A 15,741-nucleotide genomic window follows, 5' to 3' on the forward strand; every position below is an offset into this window, starting at 1 on the left:
TAAAATTAAGAGTTTCACGGCTTGTTTCATCTAAGTAAAATTGTTCATTTATTCCCTGTGACCGTGTGGCACTGAAGGATATAATAACCACAAGTACAATGTGGAACCACTGCCTTGATTTGGGCTAAGATACACGTTTACCCAGCACTGCATCTGCACCATCGTCAACGTCCTGAAGAGATAAATAACATTTAAATATCATTGCAAAATAATTTTGCCCTCACAGACCTCATAAAAGAGTCATGAGGACCACGGGCTCATTGAGAGCCACTACCCTAGAGAAACCCTCACACATTTGTCAGGATACATGTACAAGATTGTTCATAGAATTACTGTTTGTAAAAGCCAAAAATTAGAATAGACTCATCAACAAAATGGCAAGAATTTGTGGCAGATTCATTTAGAGAAATCTAGATGGGGGATAATCATAGCAGATTCACCAATGTACTACTAAGCAAAAGAGGCGAAACAATATATAAAGTCTATGGGGCGCCTGGGTGGCTCAGTCTTTAAGTGTCTACTTTCGGCTCAGGTCATAATCCCAGGGTCCTGGGATCAAGCCCCGTATCGGCTCAGCAGGAGGCCTGTTTCTCCCACTCCCACTCCCCCTGCTTGTGTTCCCTCTCTTGCTGTCTCTGTCAAATAAATAAATAAAATCTTAAAAAAAAAAAAGTTAAAAAGAAAAGAATATATAAAGTTTAGTTCTATTTAGATGAAGTTTAAAATCTAAAATAAAAATATTTTCACTTTTAAGGATGCTGGCATTGGTGATAAAATCAACTTTAAAAACAAAGGAGGGAAATTATAATCAGAAAAATCAGTATCAGGATAACTTTTTTAAAGATTTATTTATTTATTTGAGAGACAGAGAATGCGTGTGAGTAGGGGGAGGGCCAGAGGGAGAGGGAAAGAGACAATCCTTCAGCAGACTCCCCCGTGAGCACAGAGCCGGAGGCGGGACGCAATCGCAGAACCCCAAGAGCATGTCCTGAGCGGAAATCAAGAGTCGGCCACTTAACCAACTGAGCCACCCAGGTGCCCCAGTAGTTACCTCTAAGGAAGATGGAAACAAGTATGTTTGGGAAGGGTTAGACAGCAGGCTTCTGGGATATCGACAATGATCTAATTCTGTGCCTGGGTGTTGTTTACAATGGTATTCCTTTGTATGATTATTTATTATATTTTGTGAGCTTGTGTATATCTGAGTTTACATTCATATGAAATGTTTAAAAACAGCAATATTTTCATTTATTATATCAATAATGTAAATTTTGCTATCTTGGATTTATTTAAATTCTGTATTTAACTAGCAGATTCACAAAGGTAAAAATGCCTAATTGGCATTACATGTGAGAAGGAAGCAACATCCCTTTTTACACAATAGGTAAAAATGTTCAATATAAGTGAAGGTGAAGTTCAAAGGAAATTTTCTATTTTATTTCACAAAAAGAGCAATTTCTACCATCTGCTCTGAAAACTGATGGTTGCTCTGAAAATTGATCTCCCCTTGTTGTGTTGTCTCTTACTTCATTTTCAGTGACAACGGTTTTCCAAATGACTTAATCTATGTCAGAAATCTTTTTTTAGGATACTAAAGAAAAAACCCACTGCTTAATGATGCTCACTGTCACAGAACTCTGATGTAGATATCACAGGAAATGTGTTAGCAATTACAAAGGCAAACAAGTTCAAGTGTGTTTGTGACTAATAGACTAAAGTTAAAATAAAGGATCACTGTCTCTGAACATGTTTTCCCATAATGCCCAAAATTAATTAGAAATTTAAAAGAACATCTTTAAGTATTTTATGGGTATATGTATTTTAACCACCAAAAAAGAAACCTACTACAAATCTTTAGCTGTAATTAAATAATATTGCAAATATCACTCATTTAACATCCATGGTATTTACCACGCAATTATAAACTTAAAATGAAAGTTGTATTTTATAAAGTTTGATTTGTAAAGGCTAATTCAGTGTTTCAGGACTCTCTAAAGTTTAAACAGAATCAAATCCTTCACTGAATGCTTCATGACACAGATGAACTCTGTAATCTGTATAAAATTTCATATCAAACAATTCTCTCCACACTTCCTGCCTTCTTTAACTTAAACATTGCAACCTCCTAATTTTTTATTGTAGACATTAAAATTGACAGCCCTAGATTACCATCACTACTCACAACAAAAGCCTCTGAAATAGATCTGAGATTTAAACATAAAAATAAGATTTAAAGAGAGACAAAAACATGAGTGAATTTTTTTTCATAATCTTAGAAAAAGAAATGTTTTTCTAGGTATGATACAAAAACCAGAAGCCGTAGAGAAAAGACCGATAGATCCAGCTTTTAAGAGAACACTTGCATACGTTAAAAAAAAAAATCAGAAATAAACCAAAGACATAGAGAAAAATGCTTACAAGATATATGACAAAGACCAGAATTCTTTTTTTTAACAAGATTTTATTTTATTTATTTATTTATTTATTTGAGAGAGAAAGCACAAGCAGGGAGGAGGGGCAGGAGGAGAGGGAGAAGTAGGCTCCCCACTGAGCACAGAGCCCCATGCGGGACTTGACCCAGGACCCTGAGATCATGACCTGAACCAAAGGCAGATGCTTAACCGACTGAGCCACCCAGGCGCCCCAAGACCAGAATTCTTTAATACAGAAATTGCTCAGGAGGGGTGGCTCAGTCGGTTAAGCATCTGCCTTGGGCTCAGTCCTGGGATTGAACTCCGCATGGGGCTCCCGAGCCTAGCAGACAGCCTGCTTCTCCCTCTGCTGCTCCACCCACTCGTGTTCATGTTCGTGCTCTATCTCAAATTAATAATCTTAATAAGATCTTAAAAGAAAAAGAGAAGGAAATATCAAGGGCTGTAATCAGAAGAGATTTGAGACTCCTTTAAAAAAAAAGAAATTGCTCAGCAATCACAATGAAGACAAACAATTCAATAAAAACATGGAAAACTGTAAGAAAAGACAGCTCATAAAAGTGAAATTAAAACAGACAGAAAATACGTTCATTCTCATTTATAATAAATGTAAATCTCAAAACAAGATACTATTTTTTATGCCATAGATAATTAAAAATGTTTAGAAGTGAATGTTGATGAAATGAGAAAACAGATATTCTCATACACTACTGGTGCAAATATAAGCAGACATAACCTTTTTTTAATAGCTTTATTGAAATACACATAATTCCCACACCAGAATACTCACCTATTTAAAGTATATAATTGAACGGCTTTTACTGTAGCAGAGAATTAGGCAACCATCCTCACAATCTAATTTCAGCACATTTTTAGCACTCCACAAAAGAACTCTCATACCTCTTAGCCATCACTCCCCCATTCTTCCCACACCTACAACCCTAGGCACAGAATCTTATCTGAAGGATCTGTTGATGACAAGAAAAAATTTAAGTGCGCAACCCTGTGAATGAGCAATTCCATTTCACAGAATGTATCATACAAGAATAAGCATACGAGGGGCGCCTGGGTGGCTAAACCGCCAACTTTTGATTTGGGCTCAGGTCATGATCTCAGGGTGGTGGGATTGAGCCCCGCGTACTGCTCCGTGCTTGCTGCGGAGTCTGCTTGAGGATTCTCTCCCTCCCTCTGTCCCTTCCCCCACCTCCCAAAAGAAAGAAGCATAGGATACACAAAGATATACATAGGGATGTTCCTGAAACACTATTAGAGCAAAATACATAACCTATATCCCTCAACAGGAACTGTATTAATAAAATACTGATACAGCAGTAAAGTAAAATACAATGTAACTATTTAAAAGAATAAAGACAATTTATACATAGAAATATTATCGGACTATATATTTAAGTTAAAAAAAACTTAAAGCAATGATCTATGATTTCATTTGTATAAAAAACTGAGATATTCCTAGAAAAATTTAAAGAGAATACATACTAAATTTTTAGCAATGATTACCTCCGAAGAATGAGGATTAGGTGTGGAGAAAAAGAAGATGAAATATTTAATATTTCATGTTTCATTTTAAAATACAGTTAACTCATTTTAAACAATGTTCTTCATTATTTTTAAAACACTGCCCAGCAACAACAAAAGCATTTTTTAGATGAGAACATGCAAAAGACACATCAGGGTTTTCTTATACAGACATGCAAGGCTCTACTAAATTTCAAAACAGAAAAGCATTTATCATCATATCCACAAGTATATTTAATAAAAGTGACTTAAGCAAGCAGACATAAAATTATCCTAAAGGATAACTATGCATATCACAACATAACTATGTATTTAAATTTAGGAAAAAATCCAAGTTAGAAAAATATCTCTGGAAAACAGACAAAAATAATAACACAATATGATTGGTATTTTTTATTTCAAATATGAGGATATTAAAAAATTTTGTCCTGCAAATACATGTTCTGTATTAAAAATATAATTAGTATTTTTGTATTTACAAAGGCAATACAAATTGCTACTTCCTCTGCCTTCAAGTGGCTCCTGTTTATCTTTGCCTTTTTTTTTTTTAAGATTTTATTTATTTATTTGAGAGAGAGCACAGAGTGAAAGTGAAAGGGAGAAGCAGACTCCCCATGTAGCAGAAAGCCCAATGCGGGGCTCGATTCCAGGTTCCTGAGACCATGACCCAAGCCAAAAGCAGACGCTTAACCAACTATGCCACCCAGGTACCCCTATTTTTGTCTTTTTATTCTCATTCTCATTTTTGCACATAATAAATTCCTTACTTGCATCTTACAGTAACATACAATTTTCAATGGGCTTCCAAGTGTTAATTTTTATTCTAGAAGTGAAATTGTTAATGATACTAAACTTACAGAAATCCATCATTTCAATTCTATCATGTAAGATATAATTCAGTACCCCAAGGAAATAGTTAGAGATGCATATAAGGATATATTAATTATTAAGAGATAATAAGGATATTCTTCCCACAATTATTTATATTAGGGAAAGTATAAAAAATTTTAATTCCCAACAATAGGGAAAAGTTAAATTAACTGGGGATACTTCCATAATTTGAAATACAATACAGCCACTAAAAATAGATAATTAGGAACAAAATTTAATAGAATGAAAATTACTCAAAATATACAAAAAAAATATATGGTATCGTCTCATTTTCTAAGGAAACACTTGGGTTTATGGGATACATAAAGAAAAAAACTAAAAGGCAATACAATATTTTGCCAGTGTTTTTATTTCTAGGTGTTGGTTTTATGGCTGATTTTTATTTCCTTCTTTACATATGTCTGTATTTTCTAAAATTTCTTCAATAAAAATCCACGAATTATTTTATAATTACAAATGCTACTTTAAAAGAAAGAACTAAGATAATTCTCACACAGAGGCAACTCAGCATCTAATTTTTAAATATTTTAGTATAGAGAAAAAATATGATTTAAAAATTTCATACAGAAGTCCAAAACAACTATGTAATTGCACAAAGGATTATTTTAGCCAAAATATATGCACTGGATATATTTTAAGATATGAAGTAAGATGATGTTTAGATGCAAACTTCTCAATGATGCCAAAAATATTTTTGTAGTATGCCAAAAAGAAAAACAAAAACATAAGGGTGTGGAAAAAATAAAGCCACGCACATTTAAAAATGAATCTGCTGTAATACACGATAGCTTTAAATGCTTTTTCTCTCACTCAACACATTGTGGGTAGCACTGGCATGGTCATGCCTGACCCAAGGTGCCGTCATAAAGAATAAAGATACTATTTCATCAAAGACCCCCAAAAGATTCAAAAAGCCAGTACTTCCTTTCAATTATCTTAATTATTCTATGGTAAGCAGCCTCAACGCTAAGAATTAGTACAAAATAAAAGTAAAAAGCAAAGTGGTTGGGGATGACTTAGGATGACTTGTAAAAACAATTAATGACAATTTGGAAAAGAAAGAAATTCAAAATAAGAGCTCAAAAGAAGATGTGTCTGCATATGAAAAGTATTTCCCTCAAAGGCTTTTTAAAATGTAGTTGTTTTTTATTTCAACAATTTTTTTAAACACTAAGATTGCACCAAGAAACAAAACCCCACACGCCTTAAACGGGAGCCATGAAATGACAAACAGTACTGAGATCAGCAGCAGTAATTCCACCAGATTGAAAGTTAAAAGAAAAAATTGCCTTTCCTTCTCCATTATCAACAAAAATTAAATTATATGCTCATGCTATTGTTTGGAATATCTAAGCAAAAAAAAATCAATGTCCTTTGTGATATTTTATAAATAGGGTGGTGAGAAAACCCTTTCCTGTTGAAAAATCACCAAACTGAAATTAAATTTTAGAAATTCTTAGAAGCATCCTCATTAAAATGAAAGAAAACATAATGAAAGATAAAATTATTTAATTAAATTTATTAGAAACATTAAATCTAAGTCCAATAACATCTTTCACATTTGCACATTTAAACTACAATTTACAAGTTCATACATATTCATTATTCTCATTAATTTTGGTAATGACCCTGTGACATCAATAATTATCCTCTCTTAAAGCAAAAACTAAACTAATATTCTTGACTTCCCTGGCTAATATGACTAGAGAATGGTAAAGGCAAGTTAAGGACATAGTTTTTCAGATTCCTAATCTAAGTCTTCTATCACACCACACAGATGACCAAAAGTGTTTCGTTGGTGTCATAAGCAAAAATAAAAATAATAGTAGTGATTTTCAAATTTCCTAAAACAGAAATTTTAAAAAGAAAATCATTAAGCAAATTCACCATCATTTCATGTCTACTATATGTGAAGCAGACAGGTACTTACGGACCATAAAATCTTGATCCAAATCCTGTAAGGCAGGTATCTCCCAAATTAGACAGGGAAACTAAGACTCAGAGGGAGCAAGTATCTGCCCATTTTCACACAGCAAATAAGCTGGATTTAAATCCAGGTAGTCTTTACTCCATTGTTTATGCTTTTAGCCAATAAACAATACTGCCATTTGGATAATTCTATTTTCAAAGACCAAAGAAAGATAGTATATTATGTTATATATCAACCATAGCATAGCAAATTTAGCAGATCAATTTAAATAGCAGAGCAGTAAGAATAGCGAAACTAGAAAGATCCATTAAAACTAAGTTGAGATAAAGGCAGAATGGAGGGATTCGCTGAGGTCAAAGACACTGCTTCTGAAAACTGCCATCTCCCCAGGCCCTGACAAGCAGGGATGGATAGTCAGGAGACAGCCCCTCGGCACACTCTCACAAAGTGGAAAATGTGCATGAAAAAAGAGAAAAACAAACCTTGCCTACCCTGCATCATTATTTTACATTCGTACCAAAGACAACCCCTCCCTACCGTGCATCATTATTCAAAGACCTGAAAACTCATACTATACAAAATACAAAAACTGTGCTCATTATTCGATACAACAGAAATATCTCAATCCTACCTCTTTCTCATGCATTCGAGAGAGTAGTTGATCATCATGGAAACTGCTGGATTTTCTCAGGCTGAATTTGGGAGTCATCTGTGGAATGAGTAAGAGTTATTCAATACTTTTTTTGGCCTTCTTTATTCTTAACCCAAAAGGAAACTCTAATTGCCTGAAGTTCATGCCAAAATAATACCACCATTGGAGAAAAAAAGCGATTTATTCACTCTCAAGTGATAGGATTAATAAGACTAGTATGCTTCATAATGTGGACTTGCGTTCTTTTCTGTAAAGGACTTAATGATTACTTTATTTAAAAGTATCTGTCCATAAGGGGGCGCCAGGTGGCTCAGTCAGTTGAGCACCCAGCTCTTAATTTCAGCTCAGGTCATGATCTCAGGGTCGTGAGATAAGCCCGACGGCGGACTCCATGCTCCATGGAGTCTGCTTGGGATTCTCTCTCCCTCTGCCTCTGCCCCTCCCCGCACTTGCGCATGTGCTCTCTTTCTCACTCGCTCTCTCTCAACGAATAAATAAAATCTTAAAAAAAAAAAAAAATCCGTCCATAGGAAAAGTCCAGTGAAATTCTCACCTACCAGAGAAACCGGGATTGGCTTCTGTCTCAGGTATCGAGGATTTTCTATCTAAAAATTTGAGATAGAATTTAATAATTTTATTAATTATTAATATTTTTGAATCTTCAGTTTTAATTATTATTTGATAAAATATAGAATTCAGCTGCTATACAAAAATGTTTTCTATGTGCCTTAATATTAAGTTTGTGTTTTAGGATGGGTATTGCACAACATGTTTTTAGTAGCCCACTAACAAATAAAATATAAAACAAACTCTTTTGCAGACAGAAATGCACCTTTGTGATCCTCTCATAGCCTAACTGCCCAGCTTCATTTCCACTACTCCTCCCATCACGTTTTATACTCCCAGAACCCTGGATGACTTCCATTACCGAAATACAGTAGTCTTCCTGTAACTCTCTACCCCTAGACACCACTCTGAGCCCCTCTAGCCCCTACAAGCACGCACCTAATCACCTTTCAAGTCTCAATTTACTACACAGCCAGACAGGTTCCGTGCAGGAACCCTTACATTCACCTCCAGAATAACTACTACAGTAGAGAATTCCTTTGGGACTTCTCCTACATCTACCTTTCAGGTTCATCTACCCCCTCAGTATACCCTGTATTCCAAGGACACTAAATGACTTATTTTACCTTTAAAAACACTACATTCTCTCCCAAATCTGAGTCTTTGCAACCTATGAAATCATTCTCCCAATTTCTTCTTGTGGTTCACTTACTCAAGACTCTTCCCCAAGAAATTTAATTAAGTTCCTCCTACTCAGATAGTACCCTTTTATAATCAAAATATCTATCTTCTGTAAGAGTGTAAGCTCTGAAAACAAACTATTATGACTGTCACAACCCATCTATCCCTAGCATCTACCTCAGGGCCTGGGAGGTGACAGGTGCCCAACAAATATTCATTAAGAACTGATGAGGGAACAGAAGGCAAGTTGAGGACAAAGCAGAAACTGACACCCTGCAACCCGCCCCCCCCCCCCAATGTATGTGACTTTCCTCTGGCACTCCTGGCTGCCCTAAAGGACAAAGAAACAGTTAACCTATAGATACCACATTCCTGCAAGACTTGAGTCTCCCTCAGTTTACAAATGTCTTAGCAGTTTACAAGAACAAAGCATGGAAGGGAATGTAGATAAAATTAAATGTCCTTGTAATCTGCAGGAAGTCCCCAACCATATTAACGTTAATGCCTTGCTAGAGGGAAAAACAACCTTCACTTGACAAAGGCAAGGCCTCTGGTATCTTGTGAGTCTTCTTTAACATATGAAAGTATTTCCTCAACCTCCCTTTTTCCTTACCTCCCCCAACCCCATGGTATATAACAGCCACCTCTCACAACCCTGGTGCAGCAGCTCTTTCTGCCCACGGGTCCTGTCCCCGTGCTTTAATAAACCACCAATTTTGCACCAAAGACGCCTCAAGAATTCTTTCCTGGTCGTCGGCTCCGGACTCCACCCCACTGAACCTCACGTATATTCCGTGTCCTCATCAAGAACAAAGGAAGGAGAAGGGAAAGAAGGAGGGAGGATAGGAGGGAAGGAGGGAGGGAGGGAGGGAGGAAGGAAGGAAGGAAAGAAGGGAGGAAGGGGCAAAACGTACCCTGATCCCACCCTCTTACCAAACTCCTAAAGTATCCTACATGTCTCTCATAGCACATTCTAAGGGTTTATCAGTATGTCGCCACATCTGTCTTTATGCACAATAAGTGCAAGGATAATGACTTCTCAACTTTGTATTCCTGGTAGCTAGCACAATACCTAACTTGTAGTAGGCTTTCAAGGAAATATTTATTGGATGAATATACTGTATGATAAATTAGAAACACTGATTATTATCCCAAATATTTCATTCTCAAACGAAGTGATAATTAAAAATCATTATCATGGAATTCTAATCTCTTGACATCTTAAATTTATAGTTTATGACATAGATAATCCCAAAATGTACAAGAACACACTACAACATTAACCATGACTCCAAACTCGAATAATGATTTTTACCCGGAAGTATACCACTGGCATCAACTGACAAACTTTGTCAAACATATATTATCAGAATCCATTCCTCCAAAATCTCACTGTGTTTTCAAAAGACTCCTCAAATGACTTATTATAGTTCATAATAATGGAAGATAAACAATCCATACCCAAATACCCACGTTGATAATAACGATAAGGATGCATAAAGGACCAATTAATCGAAGAATACAGAGGCAATGAAATTAAAAATAGAACTGATTATTCATGTTCAAAAAACATAAAAGCCTCTATAGCAACAGATAAGATCTGAAGAGTAACTATATTTTAGCACCTAGATAAGGAGTAATTTACAAAACAATTTTCTTTCGCCTGAAGGCTGATTCCTATAAAGTAATGGCAACTGTTTGAATTTAAATTTCTCTCCCCATCCTCCAAAAACCCATACAGATCAACAAAGAGAGCACATAAAAACACACATCACCTAAGCCTACATCATAACAAGGACCCATTACTAAAACCCTTGATTTACATTTAAGTGGCCAAAGAAAGATCACAGATCAGCAGAATTAGATCCTGAGCCAAACCAGAGTGATAGCATGGAACAAAAAGAACGTGCCTCAGGGTCCTAGTGGTGTTGGAATATAAATGTCATCAAACACTGACCTGTATAAGGAGAGTGGTCTACCTTATGTGAGTCGTACAAAAAACCTGATGGATCAGAGTGCTGGAGACAGGAGAATCAAAAGAAGGATGCAAAAAGTGTAAAGAACCAGAGAAGGTTCTTAGGAAGGAACCACTTCTGCAGTAGAGAGACGCCCCTTGTGAGGAAGTTTGTCCATAATGAAGGGAAAGAAAGATGGAGCTGAAGAAAAAGACCCTATAGAAACAAGACAGAAGCAAAGAAGCAGAGAATGACAGGCCTAAATGACAACCACCAAAGGCAGCACTTATTAAAGAAACTGAACTTCAGTGGAGTGGGAGAAGGCCTTCCTGAACCAAGAAATAAAGTAAGCTACCCAAGCCATCCATCCATTCCACACAACCACCGGCTACTGCTTGTTCAAAAAAATCTAACATCAATAATCATGAAAAACAACAACAAAAAGAATCCAACATCCATAAAAACGTTCTATAAAAAACAAAATCAAACCCTGTCAGTAGCAGGAATTACTTTTTTCCAAAGCCATGAAATAGAAGAAAACAGTGATATGGGCCTCCTTTGGCCTCCCCCGTGTCCAGCACTTTCATTCATTGGGGTTTTTGCGCAATCCACTTGAGGTAGACCACTTCCCTGCAGGTCAGTGTCTGATGATGCTTATGTTCCAGCACCGGGACAATAATATTCAATATAACTTCTAAACAACCTCAGGAAGTTCATAGAGAACACTACAAATAAAGACAGAAAACAGAAAGATATTAAACAGGAGCTGACTAAATAAGCGCTTGGCAAAGCTGCGAGATGCCAAATTGATACGTAAAAGTCAGCTGCATTTCTGTAAATCAGCAAAAATCACCTAGGAAAAGAAAATAATTTTACAGAGATATCATTTGTAATCACAAAACAATATATAATTTCTAAAAGTAAATCTAAGAAAATACACATAGGCCTTTTGTGGAGAAAATAATTCAGCTTTTTTGAAAAACATTAATAAAGAAATAAATAGTGAAACCATGCTTTTGGACAGTCTCAATATTGTAAAAATGACAATTCTCCTTGATCTAGTGACTAAATTATTCCAAACCAAAATCTCAACAGGGCTTTTATAAAACTTAATAAGCTCATTATAAAATGTATATAAATAAATAGACAAGAATAGCCAAGACATGCCTGAAGAAAAAGATCAAGGTGGAGTGACTTACAAAGATATAATAAAACTACAGTAATGAATAAGTCAATGGAACCAACTAGAAAGTACTAGAAACTCAAATAAATATGAGAACATGATTCATGAAAATCTAGCATTGTGAATGATTGAGAAAATAAAGATGTCTTCAATAAGTGGGGAAAAAAATGATATCTGATTCCTTCTCGTACCATATATAATAAATTCCCAATGGATTAAATACTTCTAATTAAAAGCAGAGCCATAAAACCTTTCAGAAGACAACTTAAAAGAATGACTTGAGGTGCTTGCGTGGCTCAGTCGATTAAGAGTCCAACTCTTGATTTCACCTCAGGTCATGGTCCCAGGCTTGTGATATTGAGCCCCTCATGGGGCTCCATGCTGGGCATGAAGCCTGCTTAAGATTCTCTCTCTCCCTCTCCCTCTGCCCCCTACACCCCACCCCCAACCCCCATCCCATCCCACGTCCCCTCCCTTGCACACATGCGCACTATCTCACACTCTTTCTCTCTCAAAAAAGATAAACAAAAACAAAAAAGAATGACTTTATGGCCTCAGAGTAGAAAAGATTTCTTAAGCAAGAAACAAAAAAAAAAAAAAACCCAAAAAGCATTAAAAAAAAGGAAATTACGGGCGCCTGGGTGGCACGGCGGTTAAGCTTCTGCCTTCGGCTCAGGGCGTGATCCCGGCGTTACGGGATCAAGCCCCACATCAGGCTCCTCCGCTATGAGCCTGCTTCTTCCTCTCCCACTCCCCCTGCTTGTGTTCCCTCTCTCACTGGCTGTCTCTATCTCTGTCGAATAAATAAATAAAATCTTTAAAAAAAAAAAAGGAAATTAATAAATTTGACTAAGAACTTCTCTTCAAAAAAGATATCATAAATAAAAGGAAACGATAACCCATAAACAGGAAGATGTTTGCACAAATGATCAGTCTCCAAAATGTGTAAAGAAGGTCTTTAAAATTTAACAAAAGAAAGAACAATACGGTTTTTTTTTAAATGGGAAAAACATGAGACACATTTTACTGATGAAGAAATTTGAATGACTAATACACATATGAATATACGTGCAATCTTTTCAGAAATATGAAAACGTAAAGTAATTCCACAGTGAGATGGCATTTTATAGCCACCAGATCGGTACACATTAAAAATTTGACAATAAAAGTGTTCCAGATGGTGCACCACTGGTGGGTGTATGAATTAGTACATTCACTTTGGGAAACATTTATTAAGTGGAGATAATAATAAAACCCACTTAAATATCATACCAGAGAAAGAGGCACATTCTTCAGTAAATAACACTGTACTATATATACACAGCTTTTGGAAAAATAGAGGCAGCACATTTCCGGCAGGCAGCAAAGTGCACTCAATAAATATTTATTGTCTGAAGGTATATATATGAAAAGTAAGTAACCATTCTCTATTTTTGGAATGGAGAAAACCAGCCAAGAAAGTAAATTCTTCAAAAACACACCCAAATCTGCAAATATATAAAACCCTAATTCATAAGCAGAATTAAATCGGAGGGGAAAAATAAAGGAAGGGGGAAACGGAATTCTCAAAGATGCTCAAGCTCTAATTAAGCTTAAAATTTAAAACCAAAAGCCAAGAAAACCATCTGTGACTTATTTTGACACAACTCTACATTTACAAGCAGAGTACAAAATATTGGTTTAGCTAATTACAATGTAGCCTTTCAACTATGCAGAAGTGACTCCTGTTTCATCCTCTGCATCTTTAAAAACCATTAAATACAGAAGTTAAAGACTCATTCTGTTATCATAAATTTTCTTTCTCAAGTTGACCAAAAAAAAAAGAAAGAAAAAATCTATTATAATATTTAAAAGCAACAATGAACACTATAAACAAGTATAAATCTTCTTTCTGTTGTTGTCCATTTACAATACATTGAGTTTGCCTCATAACCACTTTCAATATGTAATGAGAATTATCCATAGTAAAGCATGTTCTTGCGTCTACTTGGGGGAAATAAGCAATCTATTTTCTGATTTTATAACACCAGCCAGATGTGCTTTGAAGTTAAATGTTCCCACTTTGTAATCCACCAGTAAATGGACTTGAAGCAATCTGTAAACAGTCTTAACATTTACTTTTTTCAAGTTCTTCTGGAAAATTTCTTGTTCTCTTATAATACCTCAAGAAAGAAGACCACAATAAATAATATCCAAAATGGAAGATAAAAAGGATTTATGTGAAACATTAAAGTCTAACAAAATATTATACAGAAAACAAAGCCAAAAAAATTAAGTTCCAATAGCAGGAAAGAATCACATGACCAAACACTTCTTGTTTAACGAACAAACAGAATCACAGTAATAAAATATGTAATAGTTTAAACTAGACACAAATACAGATATCTGAATGCTTTCTATTGAAAACTGGCTTTTGACATTTTACTTTGGTTATTAGTGTTTTAGCCAATTTGTTTGGTTACAAAGGGTTCTGTCAGATTATTCCTTTGGATTATTCAGGATTTTAGTCAAATTGATCAAATATCCTTTGTAGACTAATGTTGACCAGTTAAAGATGTTCTATGATTCCAGAAAAATAGAAAGACATTTTATCTGATATTTTAGCTGGCTTAAAGGAATGGACATTATCAAGCAATATATTACTAGCACCACAACTAAAATAAATGTTTTTAAGTCATGGCATCTGTCAGAACGGCCAAAACTCTCTCAATAGCATAAAATAAATACAGTCCTCAATGTCAAATCAATTATGCTCCAAAATAATGTTTCTAAAGTCAACATTTTAGAACTTGAAAAATGTTTTTCCTCAGAAATAATACTACAAATGGAGGCTCATTCGTTGGTTTACTCACATTTCAACAAACACTTAGCGAGCACAAATTAAATACAGATATACAAAGGCATAGTCCCTTGGCACAAGGAAAAGCAAATAAGCCAAAGGAACAGAATGGAAACAGGCATGTAGTATCACCTGATTTATGAGACAAATAACACCATAATGTCACAGGAATAGTCTTTTCAATAAATGGGAGTGTCACCTGGATATATATATATAAGCGACAAAAGTAAATTTTAACACCCTATCTTATAACACATTCCCAGATCACCTCCAAATGGTATGTAATCTAAATAGGAAAAGTGGGGCGCCTGTGTGGCTCAGTCAGTTAAGCGTCTGCCTTTGGTTCAGGTCATGATCTCAGGGTCCTGGGGTCAAGCCCCACGTTGGGCTCCCTGCAGACGGGGAGCCTGCTTCTCCCTCTCCTCCCTGATCGTGCGATAAATAAATAGGGGCGCCTGGGTGGCACAGCGGTTAAGCGTCTGCCTTCGGCTCAGGGCGTGATCCCGGCGTTATGGGATCGAGCCCCACATCAGGCTCCTCCGCTGGGAGCCTGCTTCTTCCTCTCCCACTCCCCCTGCTTGTGTTCCCCTCTCTCACTGGCTGTCTCTATCTCTGTCGAATAAATAAATAAAATCTTTAAAATAAAATAAAATAAAATAAAAAATAAATAAATAAAATCTTTAAAAAATAAACACTAAAATAAAATAAAATAAAATAAATAAATAAAGTAAAACAACAGGCTGCTAGGAGACAACATAGAAGAACATCTTCAGGACCTTAAGATAGTCCAAGATCTTAAATAGGACACAAAACAACACAAATCACAGAGTGAAAAAGTGAGAAAATGAACTGCAATAAAATGTTCATTTTCTGTTCATCAAAGATACCAGTAAGAGATTAAAGGAAAGGAACAAAGTAGGAGAAAATATTTATAATACTCCAAAGGGACTCTGACCCAGAATAGATACAAAACTCTTACATACCAGTATGAAAAAGGCAAACAACCCAACAGAAAAACTGGCAAAGGCACAAGCAGGCACTTCACTCTGAGAGGCCATGTAAACTGTCAATAACA

General features: G+C 35.7%; 1 protein-coding gene across 12 annotated transcripts in view; it reads right to left on the reverse strand.

The window, feature by feature from the left end:
- Window positions 1-15,741, reverse strand: part of CEP112 (centrosomal protein 112) — a 437,573-nt gene that overhangs the window by 380,801 nt on the left and 41,031 nt on the right. For all 12 annotated transcript variants that reach the window (XR_015721256.1, XM_087854195.1, XM_045813972.2 and 9 more), the window contains 2 exons: window positions 7,999-8,046; window positions 7,421-7,498 (listed from right to left, as the gene is read on the reverse strand). Coding sequence is in view for 11 of the 12 variants with exons in the window: in XM_087854195.1 (XP_087710321.1) it covers window positions 7,421-7,498; window positions 7,999-8,046 (126 nt within the window). In the remaining variant the exon portion in view is untranslated. The remainder of the gene's footprint in view (window positions 1-7,420; window positions 7,499-7,998; window positions 8,047-15,741) is intronic.

Source organism: Ursus americanus, chromosome 23, assembly GCF_024610735.1.
Source record: "Ursus americanus isolate L20-20 chromosome 23, mUrsAme1.1.p, whole genome shotgun sequence".
NCBI classification, from domain to species: domain Eukaryota; kingdom Metazoa; phylum Chordata; class Mammalia; order Carnivora; family Ursidae; genus Ursus; species Ursus americanus.